The sequence below is a fragment of the Leguminivora glycinivorella genome, chromosome 13, assembly GCF_023078275.1.
Source record: "Leguminivora glycinivorella isolate SPB_JAAS2020 chromosome 13, LegGlyc_1.1, whole genome shotgun sequence".
Taxonomy (NCBI): Eukaryota; Metazoa; Arthropoda; class Insecta; order Lepidoptera; family Tortricidae; genus Leguminivora; species Leguminivora glycinivorella.
In genome coordinates, this window is record NC_062983.1 from 17121542 (window position 1) to 17143614 (window position 22073).

General features: G+C 38.1%; 1 protein-coding gene across 1 annotated transcript in view; it reads left to right on the plus strand.

Annotated features, from left to right (window-relative positions):
• Positions 1-17828, plus strand: part of LOC125232310 (hemicentin-2-like) — a 340497-nt gene extending 322669 nt beyond the window's left edge. The window contains 8 exon segments of the mRNA XM_048137936.1: positions 6277-6438; positions 7015-7149; positions 7615-7818; positions 8558-8707; positions 10740-10857; positions 12715-12842; positions 16969-17078; positions 17480-17828. Of these exon segments, the coding sequence (XP_047993893.1) occupies positions 6277-6438; positions 7015-7149; positions 7615-7818; positions 8558-8707; positions 10740-10857; positions 12715-12842; positions 16969-17078; positions 17480-17584 (1112 nt within the window). The 3' untranslated portion in view covers positions 17585-17828.
• The last annotated feature ends 4245 nt before the right edge of the window (positions 17829-22073 follow it).

Consider the following 22073-nt stretch of genomic DNA (forward strand, 5'->3'; position numbering starts at 1 on the left):
CGGACAGCATAACTTTTTTCGGGTGAGGCTCTGTTTTTGGTGCCTCTATTCCTTTTTCGTTTGGAGCTAGCCACTGACGTTTGCGTGTGTGATTTATATATAAGACCCATTTTTCATCTCCAGTGATAAGATGGTCCAACCAGTTGAATGTGCGGCGAAAAGACAGAAGTTGTATGCAGATATCGGCACGGCGGTTTAGTTGATCTCTATCAAGTTCGTGCGGTATCCAAACACTGTATTTGTAGTTTTTTCCCAACTCGTGTAAATGTGTTTCTATGGTGACATGAGAGCAGCCTATCTCGGTAGCAAGAGTACGACTCGTTAGCCTCGGATCTCCTTCAATTAAGGTTTTTAATTTGGCTACATCAATCTTCACCGGTCGACCAGACTTAGGTTGATCTGATAATGAAAAGTCGCCACTACGAAACCGCTGGAACCATCGTTTCGCCGTGGCCTCAGACACAACTTCAGGAGCAACACGGTGACATAAATTTTATGTGGAATTCAATCGATCGCTCATTACTTTCTTACCAACCCAATACAAGCTTTTAATCGTAAACTAGAACATTCCTTTGCTAATCCGCGAATTGATAACGTGCAAGTCAATCAGTGCTAACCCGTTATACTTACTTGCGTATTTTTGACATGCAATTAATTTACCCACGCTCCCACCGCAAAAATAAAAATAAATACGCAAATAAATAGGTATAACAACCCACCACAAAAAGTACAAAACTCGACACCTGTTTCGCCTCTCTACGAGGCATCCTCAGGAGCTAATGTTGAGGGTCCGAAGTTCCGAAACTGACCCCTGAACTGACTGGTCTGTAATGGATTTCCGCAAAGTAATGCCTGATTCCATCGATTATTTTACAAGCTTTTATTCATCTTGTATGATTAGTGCATTTACGTAGAAGAATGTTGAGGGTCCGAAGTTCCGAAACTAACCCCTGAACTGACTGGTCTGTAATGGATTTCCGCAAAGTAATGCCTGATTCCATCGATTATTTTACAAGCTTTTATTCAACTTGCCTTGTATGTATGTTAGTGCATGTGCATCAAAACGTAGAAGCTAAATTTGACCCACTTCTCGGTTTCCGATTGAGCTAAAATTTTGCGCACATATGTAAATCACGTGACAATGCAATATTATGGTATAATGGAGCTGATCTGATGATGCAGCAGAAAGGTGGTCATAGGAACTCTATTATTTATTATCTTTAGTTGAATATTTTCGTCACAAATTGGACATTTTATTGACTTAAGTCGCACTCTTACCCCAATCGAGAAATTTCTAAAATCAACTGACACAACACACGGGTTAATTACATTAAAGAAAATATATATGATCACATAATAAGTACAATAAATATACAATAGAAAGAAACTAAACTTACTTTCAGATAATTATCCATTCAACTACAACACACTTTTCCCGGTAACAAATATGGAACGAAATTATTGCACCAAAGACGTTTGGTGACCTGTCGCACCGAGTACCCATTTTGCGCCGGAGTGGCACGTGGCTCCTAAACGGCGACACAAGCGCCACCTAATTTTGCCAACATGCGCCCCGCTCCCCTTCCTGCTGTCGGAGATCGGGCTACTGCGTACGTTTACCCACTGCGTTCCGTTACCCCGAATGAAATTATAAGGGTAATATAAAAAATATTACCCTTATAATATATGAAAAATTTTTTCAAAAAACTTATATTACCCTTATCGTAGCCGAATGCACAAACTTTCGCGAAACGCTCACGATAATATCTCTTTCGTAGCTATCTCTATCGCTCTTGAGTATTAGCGCGACAGAGCCAGACTACATTTTTGCGGCGTTTCGCGTCGCAGAAATGCCATTCGGCTACGGGGCCCGGTCATTGCGATGGTCCTCTTTCCTTTACTGAACTTTAGGTCGTGGGCGTCCTCACTTATATCCGCTTTTACATCATCTAGCAGTGTATATTTTATCCTTTACGGCCCAGCCACGACATTGGTCTAAGCGCGACAGCGGTGAGCGGCAACCATATGTGCGAATGAAAAGTCCCATCGCTGTGTCTCGCTTCAATGTATTACGATAGACAATGTCGTGGCTGAGCCGTTAATGTCAGTGTGGTAACCAAAATAGTACATTACGATACAAGTGCGTAAAAAAGGAAGTTTGAAACGAGTGGCGATAAATTAAAACACGACCGAAGGAAGTGTTTTAAATCGACACGAGTTACGGGTTTAGTTGGTGACGTTTTTATTAATATCAACTGGAATTTGGTAATAATATCTTAATACCAAATTCCAGTTGAAACAGCCAACAAGTCATTTCATCCTAAATACAAAATAAAAACACAGTAGTATTCTGCGCACTAAGCACAGAACTTATTCTGATGAGATAATTTCACAGCGTTGCTTACCAAACGTCAACCGTAACAAAGCGCTGTCACCGGAAACCAAACCCCACCTATTAGACAGCATCATTTGCATTCTCCCGTAATAACCATCAAATACGTATCCGTGACATGTATCGCTACCATAAAATGTCACTGCGCAGTATGAATTACTGGCCATAAATACCGCTATGTCCGCAGTAGGTATTCAAATGATTGCGGTGGGATCGATGTATCCTACCCGCTTCCTTCCGCGGCCGTCCGCATAGTAATTGCCGAGGAAAGTCGGCAAGGCCAGTAAATCATCGAAATTATACCCCTAATATTACGAAGTCGCGCAATCTGTTGTGCCGCGGCTCACTTTAAATCATAGCTTTGCTTTAGTTTCTGTTTGAATACATTTCAAAAACGGAGTTTCCGCGTTCATTGGCCGTTTTATTTGTTTCATGTCATAATTGTGCATTTTTATAACGCGGAGACTTGAATTGTTTTAAGTCATAACTCAGGTTTGCTTCCAAACTTATTTTTATGTGAACTTACCGTGTCCTGTAATGTGTAGGTATTTTATATTTTGTAAAACACATTACCTACGGTCATTTATTTAGTTACATAATCTTAACAAACATATATCATTACAAAAATACACCAATTACACACTTACAAACTAACATAAAACTACATAAACAAAAAAAAAACAAAAAAAAAACCCTACGTCTACTCATATAGGCCTAGTAACTTTGCGCGAGGCATTGTTCCCAGGACACTGGCAATATAACTTATTTTTAACGTATTTTATATTATTCAAGATATAAATCAGAAGTTCTAATAATAACCTAACCACAAAATTGAAATTTTGTCAAAAACCCCGACATATTGGACCGATTTTCATGAAACATGGCTAAGAATACTCCCGACTGACTCAGCTTTCAAACAAATAAATTTAAATCTAAATCGGTTCATCCGTTCGGGAACTACGATGCCACAGACAGACACACACACAGACAGACAGACAAACAGTCAGACAGACAGACAGACACGTCAAACTTGTAACACGCCATATCGTTTTTGCGTCAGGGGTTAAAAATAAAGTTACCTAGAAACAAAGTGGATTAACATAGTGTTTTTCCTGACATCTACGAGATTATTCCATAAGCTCAATTAAGATGGTTATCTCCGACTCAAGACGTCTCCAAAGTTATTCAGATAATTTAAATTCACATTGTTACCTTTTGAGCACAATGTAAATCAAGAAGGACTTCCGGGTTCAAGATTAATTATACAATTCTATATTGGCGCTGCGAATGGCTTCCTTCCGCGGACAGTCAGCCCGGTTCGAGCCTCTCGGGAAAAAAGCAGTAACTACATATTAGGGAGAATATATGGCTTTACCTTTCTCATAGGGGGTTGAACACGTGAGGAGGCGAAATAATTACCGGGAACATTTGATTTACATGTTACCGGAAAAATGGTGTTTGGATTTGTGGATTTATTGGGTTCGCAATTAAAATAGCAGCGGTTCGCAGTGGTTGGTATGATAAACGAACGTGAATAAAAATGTTTACTTATAGGCAGACATTGTAAAAAACAGTCAAATTTCGGTCAGCATGGTAGAATTCATAAATGAAATAAAGGAATTCAACGCGGTAACGCGGCGAGTGTAATGGGCGTCTTTGCACCAGGGGTTGCGCTTGGAGGCCTCTTTTAGTAGGTTTTCTTTTTTTATACTCGATGTAAGTTTTTTTTAGTTTTAGAGTTATTTAGGTTTTAGATTCAATTTAGTTTTATTTGTAGGCTAAATTGTAGGTACCCATTTTATACGTTAAGTTGAATAAATAAGTTCCTATTCATAAATGTGTAATCTAGGTAGATGATCAAATTAAGGCTCATTTTACTGTTATTAATCCTAATTAACTATTTCAGTTAGCTTCGGACATTTTGGTGCAGCATTGTCGCGTAAAATGAATAAATTCCACTGAAATTGCTGTATAAGTTACAATGTCTGCTTTATAGGACACGAATTCAAATGAAAAAATTATTATATTTTGACATATACTCGTATTTAACTGGTCCAATCAAGGTACCGGTCCAATGATCGCAACCTTCGCCTACGACATTTACTTAAACCTTGCAGAGGCTGGACTATCAAAATCGGTGCCATCTCTTGGCTTTACTCTATAAACATACTTGATTTAAATTATATCTACAACAAAGCCCCCCTTCTCATCCTCTCGGTCTGTTTCTTCGCGACAAACTAAAACTACTCATCGGATTTTCATGCGATGATTTTTATCCAAGCTAAAATCATTACGCAAGAAAAAAAGTATAATTATTTATTTATACAGACGCTACTAAGCCCCACATGAGTTCAGTGACTTGGTAATAGGTTCTCAAAGTTTGCAGGCCGGGAACTTAAAAGTAACAAACAAACTTTGCTCGGAATATTGATTGGATCAACTATACAAGCTCTTGAAGAAAAACAAAGTTCCCGTTTTAACAGAATATTTTTAGTAATTAAAATGGATCTGTAGGATAATATTTTAAAGTTAAAATAGTTCGGTATGATAATATGTATTTAAAAAATAAATATACAAATATGTATTTCCAAACAAGAATATACATACAATACATAGTTACATACACACAGAGTTGGTCAAAGGCGCCAAGCCTTCAGAGATAACATATATTTATTACCCTAAAAAAAAATCGATGGCGGTCGAGGTGGTGTAGCGGTCCAACACGTCAGCCGCGATAGTACCTGTGTTCGATTCCCGGCTTCGCCACCAGTGGGCTAAATCGTTTTTTACTTTAGTTGAATCCATATTATTTATTGTAATTGGGCATTTTCCAAAATAAATCTCGAATATCGAATTTTACCAGATCTGGACGTGTTTACATTCAGAATAAGCTGATTCGATCCTGATGATAAAAAAGAAGATTTACTACTTATAAACTTACTACGTAACGAGCGTGACGTATTGGAAACTCGAATTTTGTATGGACGGGACACATTTTTTTTTTCATCGGGATCGAATCAGTTCGTGATTTTTGTTTTTTTTTAACTCTATAATTTGAGTAGTGTAGTCTATATACTTACATTAATAAAACATAATTAAAAAAGAAGATTTATATTGAAACGCATCTTCCTTAGGTCTTTAATCAATAACAGAAACGGATTAAATCGCGTATAATGAATTTAAAATTCATCCCGACGACGTTTCGAACACTTTACAGCATTCGTGGTCAACGGGTTCTTGTAAGAATATTGATAGGTATATTGCGCCGCGAATAAAATAATGCCCAAACGCTATTGCGAAATTTAATATGACTGTCTGTTACCGTTACCATCATATTTGAACATTTGTACATGATTATGATGTTCTGTGCTAGCTACTTAATATAAAAACGAACTTTCACATGAATTTTCTGCGCTATTCTGAGTACCGTCGGTTTTGCCAGTCCTTCTACACGTGCAGTCTATGGGTTAGATATACGCAGCGCAGCGGGCATACAGCGCTCTGAGGGTGCAATATAACAACGCGTACAGGGTGGTTTTCGGGCTGCCGCGGTACTGTAGCGCCTCGGGTATGTTCGCGGAAGGACGGATCGATGGCTTCCACGCGATCATAAGGAAGCGGTGTAGCTCGATGTTGAGGAGGTGGCGCGCCAGCTCGAATGCCATCCTGTGCACGCTGGCTGACCGGTGGGACTCACCGTTGCTAAGGCATTGGGTGCAGCGCAGCTACATGCCCCAATGTGTGTAAATTTATATTAATTTTAATTTTATGTTTCTTTACTAACCCTAGATCTAAGTGTTAATGTATTACTAACAAAATATGGACTTTTGTTCGAAATAAATGCTTTTTAATTTTGATTTTAATAACCCGATCTCTTTTCATAGATGCCCCAGTATGCGCAGAATCATCGCCACAAGTGGTAGGAGCAGCGTTGGACGAAGCGTTGCATGTACGCTGTTCAGTTCACGCGGACCCTGCTGACGTCAACTTTATATGGGAATTCAATAACAGTGGGGAAAGCTTTAACGTGTCTCCTGCGAGATATGGTGAGTTTTAATATCCTTTAATAACTTTGATATCCATTTATGCCCCAGTATGAGCTGTGTCAGCACGACAAGTGGTAGAAGCAGCGTTGGGCGTTTATATCCTTTAAGTGTCGTTTCTTTGTTCTCCATATATGCACCATCATACACGAAGACATCTTCACAAGTGGTGAAAAGAGGTTTTTCTGTTCAGTGAAAGTGGATTCTTCCGACGTTTACTTTCTTTGGAAGTGTAATAACAGTGAGAAAACCTTCACGCACACTACACAATATGTTGATAAGTTATGATCAGAATTATTTAGCGCGTAAAGACTTGTCGATGTGAAGATATGAGTTTCGATTCCATATCACCATTTTCATGTGGGTTATCATGTATTCACTAGCGTAAATTTTATGTAGCTATGGAGAGCAAAATCTACATACATATTATGCCCATTGAATCGTTTTTCTGCTCGTTCACTGCAGGAAACTTACTTCTAGTCATTAAAAGTCTAGTCTCCTCAGGCGTACAGGACTAACAAAAATTTTTGGTCGTGTATGTATGCCTAAATGGGCTAAAGAGAATATTTTTGTTCTCAGGTGCAGTGAACAGTAGTATAAGTGAGCTGCGATACACACCGGCGAGTGAGAGGGACTATGGAGCCCTAACGTGCCGGGGGACCAACAGCGTCGGTGTCCAAGCCAAACCTTGTGTCTTCCAAATTGTGCCAGCAGGTATTTATCCTCAATCAAGAAACAAGCACCCTATAAATTCCTTGGAAAGGAATCGCGACCATTCAATTTATTTTCGAATACTCAAAAATGCGTCAATTCATGTTGAAAGTCTTTTTATGCTTTCGGGGTTTACATTATAATATACGAGTATAAACAAATTCACAAAAATTAAAGGAACCGAGAGTTTTCCGTGAGAAATACAATTCATAATGCTAACTTAGTGAAGAATTTAGATATAGTAAAGTAATCAACAGTATTTTCATGAGCGACTCTGTACATGCCATACGAATGAATAATTCCGAAAACCACTTTTTACAATACCCATTCACAAAACGCAATTTTTAGCCTTATTTCGTCTTTTGCAAAAACCCCGATTTGACACCCGACACTTTACTACTTACTACAAACAAAACAGCACAAAAGTAACCAAACACAGTCGCTAAACACAATTCATGTTTTTCCCAGCGAAACCCTCACCACCTCGCAACTGCACCGTTTCCACTGGCAACGGTTCCAACTGGATCGAAGACTCTAGCCAAGACGTCGGCGACAGTCTCGTGATCCGTTGCGTAGCGGGTTTTGATGGAGGCTTACCTCAGCTTGTAGTCCTAGAGGCTGTTGATATCAGCAGTGGAAAGTCACGATTCATCGTCACTGCAAATGAAACTGGTGAGTGTAGATGATATTCTACCTTATCTTAATTTTTAATACAATGATTTGAACGAGGAGTTCCACTAAGGCATCAATTATGGTCTCGTAATCCGTTGCGTAGCCGATTATAATAGAGGCCTACCTCAGCTTGTTGTGTTAGAAGCTGTGGATATTGGCAGTGGACAATCGCGGTTCGTCGTCACCGCTAATGAGACTGGAGAGTTGAAGTAATATCCTTCCCTAGTTTCCAATGGCAACAGTTCCAACTAGATATAAGACTCTAGCCAAGATGTTGGTGACAGTCTCGTGATTCGTTGCGTAGCTGATGCCGTAGCCGAATGGCGTTTCTGCGACGCGAAACAAAAACGAAACGCCGCTAAAGGTAGTCTGGCTCTGTCGAGCCAATACGCAAGAGCGATAGAGATAGATATCTACGAGCGTTTCGTTTCGTGAGCATTTCGTGAGCATTTGTGCCATTCGGCTACGTACCCTGGTGGCGTAATGGTTTGACAGAAGTTGTGAGATTTAAGTCAGTCAGGGTTTGTTGACAATTAGACTGATGAGTTGACATATTTTTTAACTTACCTTAGTTTTTCCTTACTTAACGAAAAACTATTAGTCTCAATCCGTTACGTGTCGTATTAGTTTAATCATTGATAATTATTTACTCTACCCCTTCTATACACTGTCCAATGCCCATGTTATTATACTGAACATTTCATAAAGAGCATCTGTACACATTTTTTTCTGTGTATAGATGGCGTGGCGATATTCCTAGTGCCGATCGGGGCGTTATGGTCGATCGGTGGCAGCTTGCAACTGACAGTCCATTCCAGAAACGACAAGGGGAACTCCGATCGGATCACCCTGCATTCACTTGCATACCGAGATCCTGAAAGAAGAACTGGTAAGAAAATTAATACCATTTTGACCGTCAAAGGTACCAACAATACGTACCTTCCTTTGTTAACACATACCTTGTGTTCAGCTTAGTACAAAATCAAACCAACTGACAGTGATTGTGTGGTACCAACGGTTGGTAGCTACCTAAAGGTAGATACCAACCGTAGGTTTATTAAGGTACCGACAGTTAGTAGTTCTGACAAGATTTGCAATGAAATACTTTAGACTTATATTGACTGGGATATGATAATGAAATACTTATTATTTTTTGATATCATTGTTTTCCAGACAAGAGTATATTTTGTATATTAGCACGATTTTACGTCATGTTTGATTAGGTTTAATATGTACAAAGACATATTATTATATAACTCCGTATAGACAGGTAAAATCTAAGAAAAAAACGTACCTCAGTACCATACAGAAAACGGTACGGTGGCCTAGGTGGAATTAGGCACTGGTCCCATCGCGAGCTAGTAAGCTATGAGCTATCGGCTATAAAAATGAACAAAAGATAAGCACCCCCTCTGCAAATAAAAAATAGAAAAAAATCACAAAAGTAGAACAGCGATTTTGATAGCTCACCGCTGGGCGAGTAACTATAAACATCGCCGTGTCTCTTTTATTTGCACGGGGGTGATTATCTTACTCTTGCTTTAAAGAGGCTTCCTGAAATAAAATATTACGATAAATTGATTTTCTTTTAACACTGACAGCTTGTATAGATATTTATAAAGCCAAAGTCAGGGGCCTAAATCTTGAGTAATCAAATGTAAGACAAAATTTCATTTTTAAAAAGGCAATTAAGTTTTTTGTTCTTAATTACAAGCTACTTGAAGTAATTTCAAGCTGAGCAGATAATTGAGTTTACTCTAAAAGTTGGTTTGATTACTTAGCTTGGAAAGTTTGTAATATTAAACTTGTTATATTTTTGTGTGATACGAAATTAATAATCTTACGAAGTTTTCGTTTTATTAAGTTTGACAACGAATTCGCGGACAATCTTATAAGGCCTAGTGTTAGTGTTTCAAACTGTTTAATTAAAGTATTTTAATCCGATTAGGACCTTGAGCTTGGTACAGTCACCGGCAAAAATTAATGATGATTTTTGTACTTTGTCGTCGTATTTAAAGTCACACACAGGTCGAACGCGATTAATTAACATTATTTTTACCTTTTTTACCATTTTTTTTGTCGTCGTGTTTGTAATATCATACATAGTAATTGTCAAACGATTAAAAGCAACAAGGTACAGAAATCATTACTTATTTATACCGGTGACTGTACTACATTATTAGTAGCATTTTGGAAGGAATACATATACCTATTTTGTTATAAACTAAAACTATTTTCATAATAACTAGAAATATAATATTGACAAAGTCAGACGGTAGATTGGATTAAAGTTATGTACGCGCACGTCACGCAATTGGTATGCCATCTCTGCTGGGAATCTCTATATTGCAACGCTTACATCGTCTACGATCACGCATCCTTTTAATGTCAAATTATATACAAAATCAATTTTGATTGTTAAACAAGTGGCGATCACTAAGATATTCATTATTCGTATTATAATTACTCCTATTAGATGGCTAAATGTTTACATAACAGATGAACAATATAGGTACTCGTCCTTCCAGAAGCAAGTAACCAGTGAGCTATCGGCTAACGACGAACTAGCGACGAAATAAAAGACAGAGCGAGCGATTTATAGATTTAATTTTATAAATTGCTGTAAATATCATCACGTCTCTTTTAGGCCTGATTTAGACGGCGTGCGAACTGCGAACTCGCATGCGATTTTAGTTACATTGCTGGCTGTTGAGGGTACATACAATTTTACACAGCCATCAAATACCGCGATGTAGTAAAACTCGTATGCAAGTTCTCGTACCGTCTAAATGGGCCCTTATTTACACAGAAGGTTATCTTTTGTTCGTTTTTGTCGCCAATAGCTCATAGATTACTAGCTTTTGGAGGGTTGAGCGCCTTATACATTTGTATTTGCTGCTAACAATTTCCAAACACGATAGATGGCGGTAACAGCATCATGGCGGGAGTATCCGCTACTACGTTCTGGGCGATCACGCTCACTTTAGTCGTCGGGACGTGTGCTGCCATCTTCATCGCGTTTTTGCTGAGGAGAAAAAAGTAAGTGATATTAGTAAATACATGACCTTTGAGAATTTTAGATTGCACTTTGATGAAATGGTTAGATGCTTATCGGATGAAAAAATCTAAAAAGATATGATGGGTAAGAGAAACACGATTGGTGACCAAAAAAGTTCGTGCGGTTTTAGTCGTCGCTCGCTAAAAAGACATGTTTTGACCTGTTATGATTTCTAGCTCCCAGCATTTAGTATCAACATAACGTGCACAGACTCGTCAGTTTATTGAGGCACTCCCTCTTGTTAATACGCTTTTCTTAACCAAATTATTTTTGACCAAAATGTCTGTCAATGCCTTGTGTGATTCGGGCTTGCTTGCTTTACGAATTTAAACTCGGCACCAAAGCTGCAGAAGCGTCTCGTAAAATATGTACGGCATTCGGTGAAAATGCAGTATCAGAACGCACTGCACAAAAGTGGTTTCAAAGGTTCTTGTCTGGTGACGAGTCGCTTGAAGATTTACCTCGTTCGGGAAGACCCTCTGTTATTGACGATAAAGAATTACAGGCTGTCATAGAAAATGACTCAAAATTAACTTGTCAGGAACTTTCGCAAATGTTTGGTGTTAGTGACGAAACAATTCGTTTGCACTTACATCAGTTAGGTAAGTCATGGAAGTAGATGGGTCCCTCATGAATTATCAGACGAACACAGGTTTCATCGAGTATCAGTTTGTTCAGCAATGCTTTCGCGCTATAAAACCGAGCCGTTTTTGGACTGTTTACTTACAGCTGATGAAAAATGGATTGTGTACTATAACACAAAACGAACCCATCACTGGTTATCCCCAAACCAACCAGTACCACATACATCGAAGACTCCAATTCATTGCCAGAAGATCATGCTTTGTGTGTGGTGGACCGCTGCTGGTATAATACACTACGAGTTTCTTCCCGAGGGTCAATCAATTACTGCCGAAGTAGCCTACTCGATGCAGCTCGATCGTGTACACAAATCTTTACTTCAGAAACATCCTGGACTAGTTAACCGGAAGAAAGTAATATTCTTACAAGACAACGCTAGGCCACACGTTGCCAAGCTCACTCTGGAAAAAATCAAGGTTTTAAAATGGGAGTTACTACCTCATCCTCCGTATTCTCCTGACATGTCTCCAACGGATTATCACCTTTTCTTGGCTTTAAATAATCATATGACAAATAAAAAATTTCGTAATCAAGTTGATATCGAAGAGGAGGTTGCCAAGTTTTTTGCTTCCAAAAGTAGAAGCTTTTACGAGGACGGGATAAATAAACTAGTATTTCGTTGGAAAAGAATTGTAGAATGCGAGGGTGCTTATATAAATGAATAAATGTTTTTATAAATAAATCTACAAGACTTTGATATTTATCACAAAAACCGCACGAAATTTTTTGGTCACCGGTAATTCCTCATACTCTTTTCCAAAAGGGGGTAAGCTACCTAAAGTGCGCCTACTTATAAATTGTCCTGGACCTATTTATTGCTGTGTGGTCTACCTTTTATTTTATTTTCTACTTACATTTATTTTTCAAATCTTTGATAATGTCTACTAACCATTATAGGCCATAATTATGCTGTCTTAAATGATAAAAATAAAATAGTGTGTTGTATTTATGTGTGTGATTGTAGATTAGGGGTATTTTTGTGTAATAATAAAATACTATTGTTGATTAGACGCAAATTTTTATCAAGCAACAACTACGAGAATAGCTTATTGTTGAAAAAAAATGAAAATGAAATGAAAATGAAAATGAAAATGAAATATTTATTTTTCAATAATTCAACCAACAACTACGATAACAGCTTATTATTTAATAATAATTATACAAAATCCTATTAATTATTTACTTTTTCACAACAGGGCATCATTACCAACAAAACAACAGTCACCCGAGCTGCAACTGAACGCGGGAGATGGGCAGTACGTGGTAGCATACACGTTAAAACCGCCTAAGCAAGCGCAGCCCGATATATTGAATCCACCGCCTGGTAAGTATTAAAAAAAGAACCGGCCAAGAGCGTGTCGGGCCACGTTTAGTGTAGGGTTCCGTAGTTTTCCGTGTTTTTTTTTTCAAAACCTACTAAACCTATCAAGTTGAGAACAATTTGCATAGAAAATCTTTATAAAGTTCTACTTTTGTGATGTTTTTCATATTCTTTAAACATAATATATAGTTCAAAAAGGGGGGGGGGACACTTTTTTTTTCCTTTAGGAGCGATTATTTTCGAAAATATTCATATTGTATTAAACGATTGTAGTAAACCCTTATTCATTTTTAAATACATATCCAACAATATATCACACGTTAGGGTTGGAATGAAAAAAAAATCAGTCCCCACTTTACATGTAGAGGGGTGGGGGTGTAACCTAACAAAACATTTTTTTTTTTCACTTTTTATTTAACAACTTTGTCAGCGTGATTGATATTGGTACCAAATTTCATCTTTCTAGTGCTAACGGTCACTGAGATTATCCGCGGACGGTCGGACGGACGGAGAGACATGGCGAAACTATAAGGATTCCTAGTTGACTACGGAACCCTAAAAATGTAATTTTACCGAGTGAGGCGAGCGAGCGAGCGTCCATTACGCAGCGTCGACTCTGGACACGTGTATGAGCTTCTGTTTTATTGTTAACCCTGACTTAACCGGTTCACCCTTGGAACTAATATGACACCCTACAATTTAACACAAAAAAGTCCATAACATGAGGTCGGCACCAGTCCTGAACGTACCGAATTATATAAACTTAGACCCACAAATATAATTATCTGAAGAAGCGTCTATAACAAGTCGTGTTCTGGGGCCCGTTTCTCGAAAGACACAAGCCTTGTATTACAAGTGCGAGAACTGTCAAATCGTATGAGTTGTCATGGAAACACACTTGTAATACTAGGGTTGTATCTTTCGAGAAACGGGCCCCAGGTATTTGTGTTCACTAAAGTGTATAATGTAACTGGACGCGACTGTACGATGTACAAGTACATACCAATTTTCTCGCTTAAAATAAATCTAAACATCATTATCACGTGTACAATTTTTGTTACCAAATAGAATAATTGTGTTACCGCAGGCTACTGTACACGAGTTCGTCCTAAACAAATACTTCCCGATATCTTATACACGAATTTTTGATGTAAAGAGTAAAGACAAAATGGGTAAAACCCAGCAGTGAATTGGCGTTTGATCACAACTGTGTTTGTGGTTTCAAGGACTATGACCTTTCATAGCGTAAGGTAGTGGCGGCTGGTAAAAATTTCTGCTAGGCAACGCCAAAGCAAAAAGAAACCTACTTTAACATTAGGTACTTTACTAGTAATTAATTTTAGGCAAGCCGGTGGGAATTAGCTTGTATGGACCAGCCGCTGCATACATATAATTTTTAACTTAACATCCGTAATACTTTTTTTTATGCCTTTAAAATTATAGACTATCCAATTTGAAAGCACACTCAAGGGGCTGTGTAATTCATCCACATTTGATATCCACTACTAAATATAATCTGTATCTTTACATATTTCAATAAATGTAATCAAAATCTACGCTCAAAGGCTCCTTACCTTATGCCAATGAAGGTTAAGTGAAAATAGAACACAACCAAATCAGAAGGTAACTCAGTGTGATAGATCCGCTTGGTTTTTGTATTTGGTTTGTTAACAGACAAAATGTTGTTACTGCTCGAAAATGAAGAAATTATGTTTGTATTTAAATCATCAGACATCTAATGTGCTAAATAAAAGGTAGATTTGCATCGAAAATACAATATTTTATAACATGGATCGGATACCGGTATTTTTTTCGGAACGGTTCCGTACGTTGACCCGAGAACGTTATCAGAGGTAGCGTTCTTAGTTCCATGTTCCGTTCTTTAACCGAAATTATGTTGGTTTTCCTATTTCCAAGAATTTGCATTATAAACCATTTATGACTAAAGGTAGTAGGTATGTTTCTAACGAAAATTACAGTTGATAGACTTGATAGCTAATTTTCTAGTCCATCATAGTTCCCATTAAAGTTCCTACGCAATGTAGTCCCATTATATAGTATCCTGGCGAGATCAAAGGCTTGTTTATTTAGACAGGTGTCAGAAGCACGGGTCAGTGTGGACAAAGCTTTGGGGCTTTAAATACGTTTTCGAGATATTTTTTTTAATATTAAATTCACTTTGTTTACGCTTTTGCTGTGATTGAGTTAGAGATTTTCGTTTATCGAACTTTATAGTTTTTTAATTTTATAAAGTCTTTAAATTAAAAACTGTTTAAAGTATGTAGAATTAATAAATCTTATTTTACTAACCCCCGACGCAAATCGACGAGGTGTTATAAATTTGACGTGTATGTATGTCTGTGTGTGTCGGATGATAAACGGATGCACCGATTTCGTTTTTTGTTGGAAAGCTGAATTAGTCATGAGTGTGTTTAGAAGCCATGTTAGATGAAAATCAGTCCACTAGTTATGTCGGTGATTTTTTCAAAATTCAAATTTTTACGTGGTTATTTGACAATCTTTGCCACACAATAAACAAAATGGCGGAATTAATTCGTTAACCACTCAGTTGCTTTTGGTAGCTCTAGTTACCAGCTGTCACCTTTATTTTACTTGACAATAGAGGCCATTGATATAGCAATTGAGTGGCTAAGACATTGCTTGCTAATGAGCCAATAGGTTAAACCAGAAAGATTATGTAGCTGCAGTGCAGTGTCTAAAAACAAGTATTACCCAAACCATATACATACCGATTGTATAAATTTGCCGATAACATTTTTAAATACATAAACAAGACATCACTTCCAAAAAATATCTACTGCTGATTGTACTATCGACATTTCTATTGCTTGGTAAATAACCTAACCACAAAATTAAAATTTAAAAAAAACCCCTACCGCGACATAGTAGACCGATTTTCATGAAACATGGCTAATAACACTCCCGACTATCTCAGCTTTCAGACAAAAAAAAAACTAAATCTAAATCGGTTCATCCGTTCGGGAGCTACGTTCGATGCCACAGACAGAGACACACACAGGCAGATAGACAGACAGAGAACTTATAACACCCTGTCGTTTTTTTGTCGGGGGTTAAAAATAAATATGCTGTTTTGTTTTCTCATAAAATAGTTATGCTCGTTTTTAGGGTTCCGTAGTCAACTAGGAACCCTTATAGTTTCGCCATGTCTGTCTGTCCGTCCGTCCGTCCGTCCGTCCGTCCGCGGATAATCTCAGTAACCGTTAGCACTAGAAAGCTTCATTCCAATCCCAACGTGTGATATATCGTTAGATAGGTATTTAAAAATGAATAAGGGTTTACTAAGATCGTTTTTTGATAATATTAATATTTTCAGAAATAATTGGTCCTAAAGGAAAAAAAAGTGCGTCCCCCCACCTCTAACTTTTGAACCATAAATATGTTTAAGAAATATGAAAAAAATCACAAAAGTAGAACTTTATAAAGACTTTCTAGGAAAATTGTTTTGAACTTCATAGGTTTAGTAGTTTTTGAGAAAAATACGGAAAACTACGGAACCCTACACTGAGCGTGGCCCGACACGCTCTTGGCCGGTTTTTATGACATGGATTAAGCAAACGCGCTGTCAGGCCATCTGTCTGATGCTAATCAGGCAGTCTTATTTCTGCGAAAAATAACAGTTTTACGCTATATATGAGGTACGTTTTGAGTTCTTTGTTCCCACTAGAAGGCTAATAGTACCAGTTTCATTGGTGTATGTTATCAAAATGAGTTTATTAAAGTCCTTATGTTATACCGTCTTAATTATTCATTATTATTAAAGTTAATATAAATTATGTGGGGTTAATAATAACAAAAACAAATACTATACATTTATAACCAAGGCCTATTCTCCGATTTTAGATTTAAAACTGGGGTTCGACTGATTTTGATACGACCTCTTTATTTATTTATTTCTGTTACCTATCAAGGAATATGCTCCACGCAAATGCCGTGTATAAAATGCGCACCAGTCACGATTTTGCTTATTGTTAACAAAATCAGTACCAGCCAGATTTTACAATAAAAAAGTCGGTAGATAACGACTATATCCGACGAACCTTCACCGATTAAGTAATGGACAAAAAACGATTAATAAAACTCTTTTCAGATGGCGATACACTTCCAAAGCGATGTACAGAAGCAGTGAAGAATGGTGCGTTACGGGATGAGTGGCCGACGGGAGAGCGTGCGAGCGCACCGCTAGACGAGCCGCGTACGGTAAGAACCAGATAGGCAGATAGTGAAGACCTGTGCACACTGGCAGCGTAAGGGTAGGTTTGCCGCATACGTAACGTAAGGGAAATATTATCATCTCTCAAATTAGCGTCACTTAAGCGAGGGTGAGAAAACAAATAAAATTAATGTATTTACGGCTGCTTACGACCGGTAGTAAAATGAGTTATATTGTTTTAGCATTGATTTGCACTGATGTTCTTGAATACTTTAATTTTTATACACCTCCATAGTACTGGCGAGATGTATAGAAATGATGTTACGCAGACGTTATCAATTTGTAACACGTTACCTATCAAAATTATCAATTTTATGTCACGATATTATCCACATTGCCGCGTTTTGAAAAACTCAGCGATGTATTTCATTATTTGTTTTTGTTACAGTTAATTTCACCAATAGCAGCACCAACCAAATCTGGTACCACAACGCTTAGTAGGAGAGAACATCTTATAGCGGAAGAAATTCCAGGTCCAGAAAGTTGTGTATAGACAATCATTATAGGACCGGCCACATTATTTAACGCAGCGTTTACGCAACGACTACATATTTCGTCGTCTATTTTGTTGAATGTTGCGGCAAAATATTATGGTCGATCCCTAATAGCGAATATTTTTAACGAATTTTGTACATAGTAGCAAATGTAGGTATGTAATGACTGTCAAATTGTGATAAAGATGATGTAAATATTGTAAAATGAAGGTATAAAGAAAGATTAAAAGTGATGCCAGGCTATTTTATTGTTTTATTTACCTTTGTTCACAGCACAGAGTTATTAATATCTGAAGTAGAGTGTAAGTAATAATTATGTAACTATATTCAAGACGATCAAGAAATTATTTAGGTACCTTACCAATTTTATGATTTATATCGTAAAATTTAACTTCATTGGCCACTGTCATATGACTCTTATGATTGCATGCATAAGCGTATGAGTAGAAGCAAAATATTCTCATTTAATGGCGCCATTCAATTTCAGAATAAAAAAGCTTCTTCTAATGGGATAAAACCAAGATAAAACTGTTTTATTTATGCACTAAACCAACTTCTGTGAATAAAGTATTCGTTCAGATTTGTAAATTATAAATAGCAGTCTACCTCTACGGTGGCAGTATTAGGATCAAAGAAAAGTATTATCATAACTCTTATTTGCATAGTAAGTATAGGTATTGCGATGCGAGTATGGAAAAGAGGGTAAGGTTTAGGAGAGTGACTTCACTTCATGTTCTTCTAAAGTGTAAAGCCTGAATGCACGGTCATATGAGGTGTGCAGTGTAACAGGGCGTGCGGCGTGCATATCAAACAATTGAAGCTCATACAAGTGTACTGAGTCGACGCTGCGTAGGGTGGACGCACGCTCACCCGCCCCGCTGAACGCCCCGCCGAACAGCCCCGCTCCGAGCGTTCACTTCAGGCCACACTAATAACGGCTCAGCCACGACATTGGTCTAAGCGCGACAGCGGTGAGCGGCGGCCATACATTGGCGCGAGACACAGCGATGGGACTTTTCATTCGCACGTATGGCTGCCGCTCACCGCTGTCGCGCTTAGACCAATGTCGTGGCTGGGCCGTAATGAGAGATATTGTTGCTACGAACAGTAGGTACACTGTAGTGTTAAAGTTGTGATGTTTGTGTAAGATGTATGTATCACTTTCGCTACCAAGAACCCGACTGTCGGGCACACCGCTCGTAGAAGCGTAGCCGATTACATGGGTTTCCCCGTATGTAGCGAAAATGTCGTAGGTACGTTTGGATGTACGTGGATGTAGTGATGGCAGGTGGATCAAAATGTTGACCGAATGGTGGCCGCTATCGGATGTAAGAAGCGCCTGGCATCCGTTGGCTCGTCGGACGACATTCGAAAAACTGCGGGGAACTTCTGGATGAGATTAGCCCAGGACCGGGATATGTGGCGTACACGAAGGGAGGCCTATGCTCAGCAGTGGGCGATTAATGGCTGAAATGGTGATGATGAAGTAGGTACGTCCACAATTGGTTCCACTAAAAATGACCGAGGTATACTCCCAAAAGTAAAATGAATTCGGTCTGTTTACAATTTTATTGACATTACATTACGCTAATGAGAATGTGTGGCAGTAAGTAAATACATCAGTGCGCTGAATAATTCATATGTACTCATTAAACGAACGACATTAGTTTTAAATGTTTGTGTCGAACATGCTAGGTTTATGTTACAATATTCAGTCAGAACTCATTCACTCCACAAATAGCCTTAAAAATATATCCTGAAATTCATGCTGCGTATTTGGGAGGTTTTTTTTTAAACATACCTACTATTTTTTTTATAAAAAGAAAAAAAAAAACTTCGGGCGGAACTTAAACCTGCATCTTCTGCAATCAGTGCATAGCTCTGCTCTTACATTCTTAACCAATTGAACCACGGAAGTCACGCGGGACAAATCTTTCCATACATACCTTTCCCTGCCTACAAATGCCTTAGGATGGCGTATAGCGACATCTACCGACAGACTATTACATCATGAAACGGCACTGGAGTCTCAAGTTGTATTGAGAATTCACCAGTAACAATGCGCTAACCCTTACCAAACACATAGGTGTCTTTACGAAGTTATATAGATAATAAAATTAAGAAAAAACTTACCTCAAAACCATACAGAACAAGGTACGGTAAGCTAGATGGCGATACAACTAGATGGCACTAATATTAAATTTGACATTTTAAAACATATTAAGCTAAGAATATGGGCCAAATTGTCAAAACAGAGGTTCAAATGTTTTAATCGAGAGATGGCAGTCTATGCACTGTGATTACACATTTTACTTTGACAGTCATTCTCTATAATACTCGATCCTCTTTGCCCTTACTAAATAAAATTTTAAGAAGCAGATACGTCTGCTAACGCCATTCTAAGTTATTAAAAATGAATACCTACTATTAACGAGTCGGTTCAAATAATAAAATTCAGCGACGGACTTTTTATTATAACCTATAAGTCGTTGGTAAACAGTCATACGCCCGCCTGATGGTAAGTAGGTAGTCTTCGTAGTTTATGGAAGTCTAAAACTCAAAAGTTAACGTAGTCTAAGATGCAGTATATAAATAATAAATAAATATTTATAAATAAAATAAATAAATATTTATAAATAAAATAAATAAATATTTAAATAAAATAAATAAATATTCATAAATAAAATAAATATTTTTAAATAAATAAATATTATATGACATTCTTACACAGATTGACTGATACCCACGGTAAGCTCAAGAAGGCTTGTGTTGTGGGTACTCAGACAACGATATATTTAAAATATAAATACTTATAAACATAGAAAAAACATCCATGACTCAGGAAAAAATACCTGTGCTCGTCACACAAGTAAATGCCCTTACCGGGATTCGAAACTGCGGCTTGGTCACTACCGACTACGCCAGACCGGTCGTCAAAAGGTCGTATATGTAGATAGTGTACAATCATTATAATAATCATCTAGTAACCGTCATCCAACAGTAGAAATCCCACTCATATTGTTAAATTAAAATGGGACTTTATCGCGTAATTTTACGTTTATATTAAACCGACGTTTCGGACATGACATTACGTCCGTGGTCACGGGTAGACTGGCTGGGAGTTGTATCAACATCTTCTAGGTGTACGAGTTTTTCGAACTACCCGCATTTGATTGTAATTTAATGTCATGTCCGAAACGTAAGTTTTACGCGATGAAGTCCCGTTTTAATTTAATAATATGAGTAGAAATCCCATTCAAATCAGATCAACAAAATCTGACAGCTATTTCTAAATCCCCCCCGATGACAATTCCCGATAAAGAAGCCAACGATCACACAAACTTCCAGTTTTTACAACTCCTGTCCATTTGACGGGATAAAATTGAAATGGCTGCGGGTAAGCCCCGGGTTTAATTTTATTATGAGAATTGGATATTCAGTTAAGATTTTAAACTGGCTGCGTCGAGTCTACAGGGATGACAGCCTGCAGACATTTTAATTAAGGTTCTGGAGCACAGATGAACGCTGTGCAGTAACTGCGGTAGGCTGCCATAGAGTTAAGTAAGGGTAGAATGCTCACTGCATACTGTTCTGTTACCCACCGACGCAAAAATGACGGGGTGTTATAAGTTTGATGTGTATAACTGTATGTATATGTCTGTGTATGAGCCTGCCTTTGGCATCGTACCTTTCGAACGGATGACCCGATTTAGATATCGTTATTTTCTGTTCAATGCTGAGTTAGTCGGGAGTGTTTTTAGTCATGATTGATGGAAGTCAGTCTACTATGTCGGGGGCTTTTTCAAAATATTTATTTTGTTGGTTATTACCAGCTGGCCAGCTGCTAACATCTGATGCAGAAATAAATAGTAGATGGTGTCAGTACTACAAAGAACTACTGAATGAAGAATTTCCCAGCCAACCACTACAAGATATCGCACCAACCCTGGGACCCATACCATCAGTCACTGTCGATGAAGTACAGAGAGCAGTCAATAAAATGAAAAATCACAAAGCCGTTGGTCCCGATGGGATACCCGCTGACCTGTGGAAGAAGATTGGTCCGGTAGGATGGGAGTGGTTAGCACAGCTATTTAACGTTATCCTAAAAACTACAAGGATCCCGACTTCGTGGCGACAGAGTTTTCTTGTTCCTTTCTTTAAAAATAAAGGTGATGTCAGTGTTTGTGGGAATTACCGAGGGATTAAACTCACCTCACACACCCTGAAAGTCTGGGAAAGGATTATAAACAATCGCCTCATAACTCTGGTGGATGTATCAGTAAACCAGTTTGGCTTCACTGCGAACAGGTCAACAACAGATGCAATTCAGGCAGTCAGAATTATTTTGGAGAAGCACCGTCTCAACAAAGAAGACCTACACCTTGCCTTTATTGACCTAGAGAAGGCATTTGATCGCGTGCCTAGAAAGCTCGTATGGCAAGCTCTGAGAGCTCAAGGAGTACCAGAGTCTCTCATCAGCTTAGT